At 39.2% G+C, this 11,188-nt stretch overlaps 1 protein-coding gene across 1 annotated transcript in view; it reads right to left on the reverse strand.

Annotated features, from left to right (window-relative positions):
- Positions 1-10,007: 10,007 nt before the first annotated feature.
- LSM11 (LSM11, U7 small nuclear RNA associated) overlaps positions 10,008-11,188 on the reverse strand; it is a 9,533-nt gene continuing 8,352 nt past the window's right edge. The window contains exon 5 of the mRNA XM_029287335.1: positions 10,008-11,185. Coding sequence (XP_029143168.1) covers positions 10,858-11,185 — 328 coding nt within the window. The 3' untranslated portion in view covers positions 10,008-10,857. The remainder of the gene's footprint in view (positions 11,186-11,188) is intronic.

The raw sequence follows: 11,188 nt of genomic DNA on the forward strand, positions 1-11,188 counted from the left end.
CTATCTATCTATCTATCTATCTATCTATCTATCTATCTATCTATCTATCTATCTATCTATCATTTATTAATATCACTCATCCTGCATGTTAGGCTATTTTTACACAAATGTCACAGGCGGGGAGCAGCTAATAAATCCCATATATCCATTCATGTTCTATGGTAGCCGCACCCCCACCCCCACCCCAGCAAATATTTCTTAATATCTACACTACTCGGGCTTCCCAAGCAAGTACCAGGAGACACAAGGACAGCCAAGATATTGGAACTTTGATATGATAATTTCTTGGCAAATGTAGAATAATTCTCCTGGCTGGGAATTTTAAACCTCTGGTCATATTAAAACCTTATGCTAAATATAAATAACTATATTTAGTTGTATCTATACTAAAAAAATGAAAAGAAACACTGAGCAATATATTAAATATACCTTCTATAGCAGCTAAATCTAGGAGGAGGAGGAGGAGGAGGAGGAGGAGGGAGGGAGGGAGGGAGGGAAAGCAAAGGTACAAGTAAACAAATGCTAACTGAAACTAAGGAAAACCAAAATGTCTCTAGGGTTTTCAGTAGGAACGGCCAGCCTGCAGCACATGATCTACAGATGGTACAAAAATATGGAATGAATTAAAGAAGCCGAGGATGCTAGTTTAGGGTTCCACCACCCTCCCATGAGGATGTGTCTACTCTGGGCAGACTGGACCTGCATTTGGATGACAGCAATCCATGGAAGTCACACTAATCACAATACAGTATCTACTTCTAAACTAACTTCTGCACATTGTAGGCAAATCAGTGTTTTCTCTAATGCTGAGCAGATAAATTCTCCTCCTCAGATTTTGTTTCTCTCAGGATTTTTTTTTTTACTTTGATAAAAGAGAGTTTGCCATATAAATTCTATCAAAGGAAAAGAGCGTCACAGTGGGCAGAATATGATTTTCTTGCAGTGGTTTATTACAAGGTTGTCAGGGGGTATAATTGGTCTTTCATTGCATTCACACTTCTCCAGAAATCAGCCATCTCCTTGACTTCCCATGCTTTTTATTCAACCCCAAGACTGCTCAGTTTTTATTTTCTATAGCAGGGCGACCAAGGGGGACTCCTGTCCTTGAGAAATGGTTGAAAATTTTTCCTTCCTTTGAGGAATGGAGAATTACTGAAGGCCATGAATGTCAAACTCTAGTTCTCATTTGTCTCTTCTTTTATGGATGTGTTGCTATGATATGGTAGGTATTTGAACTGAACTTCCTCTTCCTCTTCCTCCTCCTCCTATTATTATTATTATTATTATTATTATTATTATTATTATTATTATTATTATTATTATTATTATTATTATTATTCCTCTTCCTCCTCCTCCTCCTCCTCCTCCTCCTCCAAACAAGCTGAGGGATGACTGGGGAGACAGCACCAGCATTTAAAGACTCTCCTTCCCATAGTTTTGAAGGGACAAAAAGGTGGGAGTTTGAGTCACGTGTCCCCTACATTTCCTCCCAATTGATTTACAGCTGAATAGTAGATGGAATAATACACACACACACAAAATTAAGGATGATGACTTTGTGCCATCCATATACTCCTTCTATCCAGACCTGTCATAAATCATAAAATATCTTCCTTCTGTGAATACTAACACCTGTGGGTAGGGATAAGGTATTTAAATTTCTGAAATGGAACAGAACAATCGTTACTTTTGTCCTCCCTGTCCAATGTAGTATCTGTACCATTACATGTAAGCAAAAAAAAAAAGTATGAGGATGAAGGTTCGTTCTCCGAGCTTGTGGGTTGGTTTCTGAACATTTTGTTACCGGGCTAGGCAATATCTTCAGCGGAGTTTAGGGGATGTGAGTGTCAGTGCTCTTCTGTTTATAAGGGCTTTGGGTGTTATATTCAGGTGTTCTGTGTCGGTGCTCTTCTATTCATAAGGACTTCACACCCGAAGCCCTTCTGAACAGAACACTGACACTAACATCCCCTAAATTCCGCTGAAGTTGTTACCTAGCCTGGTAACGAAATGTTCGGAAACCAACCCACAAGCTCGGAGAACGAACTTTCACCCTCATCCTACAGCCGAGCTACACATATTTGCCACTATTGCAAAAAAAAAAAAAAAAAAAGTATGCTGAGATAGCACTTGTAGATCTCACATTTTCAGCTCTACATACATTTTCACCAAGATGCAGACTTCCTTATGTACCAACCGGAGGTACTGGAGTGACACTATCTCACACTTAAGAGTTCACGCATGACACATTCCACATCATGAACTTAGTTTGTGTACAAGTACTCCTCGATTTACGACCACAATCGGGACCAGAATTTCCGTTGTCAGGCAGGCCTGTTGTTAAGTGAGTTGCGCTCAATTTTATGACCTTTTTTGCCATGGTCATTAAGCGAATCACTGCAATTGTTTAAATGAACCGTGGCGTTAAGAGAATCTGGCTTCCCCCGTCAACTCTGCTTGTAGGAAGCCGGCTGGGAGGGTTGCAGATGACCCCAGGATGCTCCAACCATAGTAAATATAGGCAGGTTGCCAAGCATCCAAATTTGTGACCCTGAAGATGCTGCAACCGTTAAGTGCAGGGACCAGTTGTAAGTCACTTTTTTCAGTGACGGTCTAAACGAATGGTGGTAAGTCAAGGTCTACCTATATAGCCATTAGGCAACCTTGGCTCTTTTATGACTCGTGGACTTCAACTGCCAGAATTCCTGAGCCAGCCATGCTGGCTCAGGAATTCTGGGAGTTGAAGTCCACGAGTCATAAAAGAGCCAAGGTTGCCTACCCCTGGGTGCAAGGAGACAAAAAGAGTTACTTGAAATGTTGCACAAACATCACACACAACCAAAGCAGTAACGAGTTTATCCAGCAGGTGCAATTCTTCTGGATGCAAAGTCCAGTTTTAGAAGCCAAGCAGCAATAAAGAAAAACTAGATTATAAGAACCGAATGAAAACACACACACACACACAAAACAGGAGCCAGGAGAAAAACATGCACCAATATTTCCAGCTTTAAATCCGACATTCTGCAGCTTTTTTTTGAAATGTTTACAAATGATCCCTTCTAATTAGTAATTGCCCTAATTACTTGAAAACAATGGGCGCCCTTTTAGATCCCGTTAAAAGATTTTCTGATGAAGCACTTCGGGCTATGAAATGAAAGGACGCCCCTGCTAAAAGCATTCAATGCTAATTCAATTATATGTGTTTTTAAGCCACCTGCTCCAAAGGAAGCAGAAAAAAACTAGAATTCCCAAAAGGTTTGCACTTTCGATTTCGCTCGGACTTTTGGCCGGAGCAACAACCCGCATTAACTCACACTCAACTCTTTCCCTCCCTCCCTCCCTCCCGACTTCGGTGATCTTCTAACTCGGCTGACTCCGAAGTGGTGGACCCCCAACCTCGCCGGGGGAGCGGAACACAGACTTGCTTTACGCTACTGCCATCTAGTGGACACGCCTGGAGATTACAAGCAGGTTTGTCACTTGCAGAGACGAATGTTTGGAAGGAAGCCCTTTGTCCAACAGAGAAGTGCATTTTCTAGCCCCCCGCAACAACAACAACAACAAAACCCGCAGCCAAACATGTGCATATATTAATTCCATATTTATTTATGTATTTTGTATCCCACCTTTAATATTTGTACAAATAATTCAAGGCAGCAAACATATCCTCCTCCTATTTGCCTCACAACAGCCCTGTGAAGTGATGAGAGATACGCATTGACTAAGCCAGTTTGGGTTACTGACCTCAGTTGACTACAATGGCGACAGACTAAGTCTGTTGTCCTTGAATGCAAGTAAAAGGGCCATTTGTGCATTTGGGTAAAAATCATAAACATGGAATAAACTGTTGAAAATCTAATTTATGAAAAGCTAGCATGCCAGTATGTCTTTCATACAGCAGTGAAATTACTACCCCCAAATCCAGCAAAAGCTTACAGATAAAGTCAGTATTAACCCCCCCCCCAAAAAAAAATATTAAAAATATTGGGTGGTTTGTTAATATGCAAAAAGAAAAGGCTCTCACAATTTCAAGATTTGCTTGTCAAGATTCCTTGTCAATCTCTTTATCTTATAATCAGACTTAAGATGCTCCAGTTATTAACAGTACTACTAGTGATGAAATAGAAAGCCGATTTTCTTAGCTGTGCTCACATCAAAATATTCTAAACAAAAAATGGGAATTCATAGAAAAGTTTCTTTCTACCCAGGGTCAGCAAAAGCAAAGCAAAGGTTTCCCTCCCTCTCCTCAGGTTTTGTTATAGATCCAGACTTTGTTACCTCCCAACTGGTAGTGATAAGAACTATCCTGTCTCTGTCTTTTGGTTTCTTTCTTGCACAAACCTCTTAAAGAATTCAGGTTATTAGTTTCCGTTCTCTTGGCATATCTTCAGATCAGGACTGCAGGCCCCGTTTCCTTCCTATCACCGATGCAGTCCTTCCACTGAACTTCCATGAGAGCTCTTAATCTCCCACTGATAGCAAGATCTCTCTCTCTCTCTCTCTCTCTCTCTCATTCCTTAAAAATGGCAAAATGTTTGCAAACGACTGAGCTGCTGAACAAAGGACGAGGGGGGACATGACAGCAGTGTTCCAATATCTCAGGGGCTGCCACAAAGAAGAGGGTGTCAAGCTATTTTCCAAGGCGCCTGAAGGCAGGACAAGAAGCAATGGATGGAAACTAACCAAGGAGAGAAGCAACCTAGAACTAAGGAGAAATTTCCTGACAGTTAGAACAATTAACCAGTGGAACAACCTGCCTCCAGAAGTGGTGAATGCTCCAACACTGGAAGTTTTTAAGAAGAGACTGGATAGCCATTTGTCTGAAATGGTATAGGGTTTTCTGCCTGAGCAGGGGGTTGGGCTAGAAGACCTCCAAAGTCCCTTCCAACTCTGTTATTCTATTCTAAAGCTCTGACCACTTTCCCAGCCATTCTACTCAAAGGCTGAGCTTTGCTGTAGATTCTATTCTACTACAAATTAGTTTGCCTTTTGCCTTTTGTGTTTTCCTGCTGTTGGTTGACTTGGTTGTTTCATTCTCCATTACTATTATAGTAATCCTTGACTTACAGATCATTCATTTAGTGACCTTTGAAGTTACAACAGCACTGCAAAAAAGGGACTTATGACAGTTTTACACACAACCGTGTTGCAGCATCCCCATAATCATGGAATCGAAATTCAGATGCTTGGCAACTGGCATGTACTTATGACGGTTGCAGTGTCCCAGGGTCATGTGATCACCTTTTTTTGCAACCTTCTGACAAGCAAAGTCAATGGGGAAGCCAGATTCACTTAACAACCATGTTACTAACTTAACAACTGCCGTGATTCACTCAACAACTGTGGCAACAGAAATTTTGGGCTCAATTGTGGTTTTAAGTCGAGGACTACCTGTGTGTTATTACAAATGTATTACTGTCTACATATGTCAGTAGAGAAAGTTAAGATGAAAAAAATGAAGTATCGCTAAAAATGGTTCTATTAAAAAAATGACTCTGGCACAGCTTATAATTACAGTCAGACATTTATTGCCTCAGAGACTGAACTCCTGATACAGATGCTTAACATCCTCAAGCATTTTTTATTTTAAAGACACATACATGTACATACATTGCAGGGGTTCAAGCAACAATTCCTTCTTGGAAATACAGTCCTTAGGAAAAGAGACTAGAGGCCATTTGCACATTCTTTTAACGAGTATTTGCAGGGGCAAAGCACAGACTTGCAGCTGAGTGGCGCTTTTCCCTTGCTGATATAGCACAGGTAGGTTAGTTGTTGACTTTTCCCAACTATTAAAACCAAAGTTGGAAGGTTGGGGGCGTTTGCACCGTGCAGGTTCTGTCTTGAGTTTACACTGAACGGGTGGTGCGTGTCCTTCAGCTGTGCCAACAGTGTCTCATTTGAGAAAAATGTCTGGAGAAACTAAAAGAACAAGCAGAGAAAGAAAACCAAGTCCTATGCATTACAAATGTGCAAGGATTCAGAGCCAATCCTCTCAAGCCAAGGACCATGGGAACTGTATTTCAAATTGCACTGCATCGCTACAAACCAGAGTTCCCAAGATTGAAGGGAGGAACTGCAAGAACAAAATTAGTTAAACTGTGTCAGGTCAATGATTCATTTCTCTAACATCAGGCTTTGAAATCGAGGATGTGCATGAACCATCAGCACAAAGGTTTGTCGTTTCTAATGGCCACAATAGCAGCGGGGTAAGCAGGTCCTATTCACAGGGAGTTGTCAAGGAGAAAATGTGCACGATGTACCTGCACTTTTACTCTGAAACAGTGAAATCAAAAGTCAGACATGGCATTTCTTTCCTGTCTTTTGTGACAGGCTTCATGTCTTGTCAGCCGAGGAGCCAGTCTTTTAAGATTCTCCTGAAACATTTGCATGGATTAGTGAAAAACAAGTTTTTTTGATTTAAGTCTTCACCAAACTAGACTTCTGTCATTCACTTTGTGGAATAGCTTCTTCAGCAAGGCACTAGGGTATTTCTCTTGCTGAACAAAAATTAAATTCTATTCATCTTCAGCTCCAATAGGGTTTCTGTGAAACCAGAAATGAAATCTTTTGACAGCATGAGCCATGTGAAGTGAGAAATGAATTGTTGACTGACACACAATAAACTATTATCAACAAAGTTGTAAATATTCATCTTTGCACCATTGACCAAAGGTTCGGATCTCAACGTGACAGAAAATCCTCAAGAGAAGAAGGTTGTTTTAAGATGTGCTAGTAACAGACACTCTTCATATTAATGTCCAAAAATCCTATCCAATGAGAGCCAATGTCTGCTGTTACATAGGATGACCAGCTTTTCATATCTTCATAAAAGGGAAATAGTTGCATAGTATGGCAGAGGTTAAATGTAGCTTCTGTGAACAGACAATGGGAGGAGGAGGAGGAGGAGGAGGAGGAGGAGGAGGAGGAGTGGGGGGAGGGAGAAGAACAGTAGAAGCAACTGTCATTTTATAACTGTCCTCCACAACTTATTTCATACCACTGATGTAAAAATCCTGTAAACAGCTAAACAACTCACACATTATCCAGTTCACAACGATAGACTTAACAAATAGTATGTGGTCACAGAGAAGCATTTTTAAACACTGTCCAAATGGAACTTCCATTTTGGCCAACAGACAATTTGAGTTTTAAGATTGTCTCCATAGATTTTTCTTCAACTGAAATGCACAGAATAGGCCGAGACCCAGTTTGACTAACTAACACATCTGAAGGTAGGTTTCTTTTCTATTTTAGTTTTGCTTCCTTTTTCTTTTTTGGTCGAACTGAGGATAAACCATTGTTGTAAATTTATCCACTCATAGGTTATGCACTTTCCAATAAAGCAATCAAAATATTAATCCTTCTTCTCACAGCTAAGTAACCCACCATGGTATTTGCATGGCCTCTAGTCTCAAACTTCCTTTTTCAAGTTGTTTTTGTTTTTTTTGCATACAGTATCTCTACTGGCTATTAAACTATGCCTTGGTAGCTTTTAAATTTTTTTTTAAACTATGTTTTGGTAGTACATGTTCCATTCTGACAAAGACGTTTCTGCAGAAATGAATTAAGTCATCCTGAGTTAAGCTGCTATGGATCGAGGGCATAAAGGAAGACAGGCTGTTTCCAAATACAGTTTATACTTAGCGTATGAGAAGTAACATCTTGGAAATTAAGCTTAGCACCTAGAAGTTTTCAAGTAAAACTGCCAACAAGCTATTTAAGATTTATATGATTTAAAAATAAGGATGACTTAGAAATATTAGTGACATACTGTATAGTGTTTATGCAGAAACAAAGGTCAAGGAATGAGATGAATCCTGGATTACTTCTACTTCAGTAATGGCACTTTAGAAACTACATGAAGAAAAAGCAGCAAAGGAAAGTCAGAGAGATATTCTGATCTTTTGAAATTAAGTTCCAATATAAGGGAACATGACTCTGTCAAGAAATTTCTGACAGAATATTGTAGAAGACAAAAAACATAAACGATAAATAGTGATACATATAAAACCAACGTACACACAGTATTCTATTTTACAAATATGGATGTACCCAGAAAGTTTGGCTTTCGTTACACAGAAACAAAAAACTAGGTAAGATATTAAACCTAGGGGTTTTTTTTTTAAAAGCTACCACGATAAAAATCTGAGAATGAATCAAACAAGTAAAGTGAATCAAAACACTGAAGTATATATATTCAGCTTTTGATCTGAAAAAAGAAAGAAAAAGGGAGAATGCATTGTACTTAATATACATGCAGTCTGTTCAAGCATGGAAATGGATCATTAATGGAAAATCACACAACTAAATTTAAATAATCAATTCTACTACTAGCTTTTGACCCTATTACTGAAGCACATAAATCAGTCCAAAATTCCAGAATGAATATGGCGATAACATTCAAAAAAGAAGGAAAAAATGGGATTTTTAAAAAAAGAGATAGCCATGAATCAAGTGAGTTAAAGAACTCCTGAGCAATACTCAAAATTTTGTGGTCATCCAAGGGAAGTCAAAATTGGTATCAAACACTTTGAACCCAGCCATAAGACTCTTACAATAGAGAGTGCACGGGGAGTAGATGATGTAATGTTTCACATGATATCACTGCAACTTCTCCTGGACACTTGTGAGCCTACTCTAACTAGGTGCAATCTAGATGCAAGTCATAAGAAATATATCTAAAGGCACCAGAGAAGACTACTGTGGAAAGAACCTTACGATGTTATACATTACAAAGAGGCTGGAGAAAATCAGAAAGGGCCACTAGAGATTGCTGCAAGAAACTGAAGCTATCTCACATCAAAACATGTACTGACATTCTTTTTTAAAACAACAACAACATAGAATAGCAAAGAAGATACTATGGAAGACCCACATTTTGCATATATCATTCCCATTTTTGTTAAAAGAAATAAAATTACACACAAATTTGCTTGCATCCTACACATATTGCTTCCTAGCTCCTTCCCTTGACTATTTCCATATTTACTACCATGCACCAGATTACGCTGATGACATAAAATTTGATGTTTTGACTCATTCCTCACTGGAGAAAATTAAATGTTATGTGCATTGTCACACTTTACCCTAATTTAAAATAAAACTTGAGAATGAGAGCCACTCAACTTTCTCCTCATGCATTTGCATTGAAGATTGCCTTTCATGATTATTTTTATCTTTTTTGAGGGCTCCAAAAGGGATGGGCTTGATCTGAGTCAGGAAAATGTCTTTCTCAGGCGTCCCTGTTTTGTGTAATTATTATTATGCAATTCAGGGTTCCAGCATCCCAAAAGAAAATTGGTTTTCCATTAGTTGTTGGTGGAGTGATGGCAAAACCTTTAGTCACCTTAGGAAAGTGTTTAGAAGAAGCAATGAGGCTTTCTTTTAATTGCCTGTTTTACTTCCAAAATAAGCATCACATGCAACGCTTGATTTTTATACCCTTTGGAGAATATTAGGCAAATTACAGTTGGTTTTGCCATTCAGACAAAAATATATCACAACTGGCCTTTGCTTAATAAAACTCAGTCATTAGATTTTCCAGTTATTTTAGAAATGCAGAATGACTCACCAAATGTATTATATTAATTATGCTTTTATAGATGCTTTGGAATTCAATTTTAGTAAAATTGTAAAAGACCTCATGGCATTACTCCTACTAAAGGGAATCTGGTCTAGCTACTGATATGTTCAACACATTCCCTATAACACAGGTGCTATTTTATAGTGCCCTAAACATTTTCATGGACATGCATTGTTACATTTGCACCATTCTGACAGATGCTGAAGGATACAGAGGTGCTGCAAATAGCACCATTTTTGGGAAATATCATCATGCATTCTTTTCAGCAGTTTTAAACATGCTTCTCAAGAACAAGCAGCATCTGAAAAGGATCACTGAGAGCCAAGAAAAGAATTGGAAAAATCCTAGTGGATATTGCAAGTAGATATTTTCTGTAGTTACTAAAAATTGCTGGGAAATTGGATTCCAAAAGCCACCAGATAGTACATAGCAACACCAAGCATACATTGAACGTTTCCTTTTTTTAAGCTGCATATGTATATCTTAGTCTTTATTGTTAAGACACAAAAACAGATGGAAAAACAGCTACCATTTCTGGGTTGTTGAAAAATACACTGAAACAAGCTCAAACCAGGGAAGCCACACATATTGTTTGCAGGTAGAAATGAGTAGGAAAACAAGTAGAGACAATTGGGTGGAAGGCTCAGTTTTTATAAATACCAAACAAAAGGTCAAACACTATTTTCAGTCACCGAAAAAGAAAAAAAGATGAACTGCTGAGGAAAGTTTTTTCAAATTACAGTAGATGCAATGCAAACTCTTTTCTTTCCATTCATCTTCTGATAATGGGACCTCTTAAGGGCCTGCAATGCAAAGCTGGACCAGTCCTTTGCCCCTCCCCCATGCATAGTGTATGGAGAAGGGGGAGATGGCTTCAAGCAAGCTAATTCCTACAGCTGCAGCAACTTTTCACAAGCTTTCAGCATTCTGTCCCTTAACTCAGTTCACATTTCTCATGGAAGTATCAATGCCATGACCATGTGGCTTTTCCAGACCCACTTAGCCAGCTGTATATGCCGCAGATTTTAAATATTTACTGTATAATGAAAGTTGCTCCATATCCAAGCAGTACAATTTTGAAAGCCACACAGCCTGTGTATCTCCCAAGGTTTAGGGCATCAGCTGTAGATAAATTCCAGTCCACTCAAATAGACCATTGGCTCAAGTCTCTAGGTCTATAATCCTTTCTCTCTTTTGGCCAAAAGGAAAAAGAATTGAAATACTGTTTCTTTTCACCACTGAGCTGCTATGGCTGAAATCAGTCAATGAGATCAATGAGCCAGGTGAACAAGCAGGACATTTTCTCCTCGAATGAAAATCTGGTTTATGTGTCTTGTAAACACTTGCTGATAATCCACTTTGGACCGCTGCCTTTTTCGGGAACGGCCTCTTTTGCCACCCAGGCTCTTCTCCTCTACTTGGGAGATTCTGCTGGGCAAATCTGTGTCTCTCCCAGAGACTTTCGGCAAACTAGAGCTTCGTGTCCTCTCTCTGCTGGCGTGCTTCTTTGCTCCATGTTTCTCCTCTGATCTTCCCCTACCTGACTCAGATTTCCTCCTTGATGTTCTTGGATCATATGGAAGGGCTGGCAAGTCCGTAGTC

This window comes from Protobothrops mucrosquamatus, unplaced genomic scaffold (genome assembly GCF_001527695.2).
Source record: "Protobothrops mucrosquamatus isolate PMUCROS unplaced genomic scaffold, P.Mucros_1.0 scaffold_306, whole genome shotgun sequence".
In the NCBI taxonomy this organism is placed as follows: Eukaryota; Metazoa; Chordata; class Lepidosauria; order Squamata; family Viperidae; genus Protobothrops; species Protobothrops mucrosquamatus.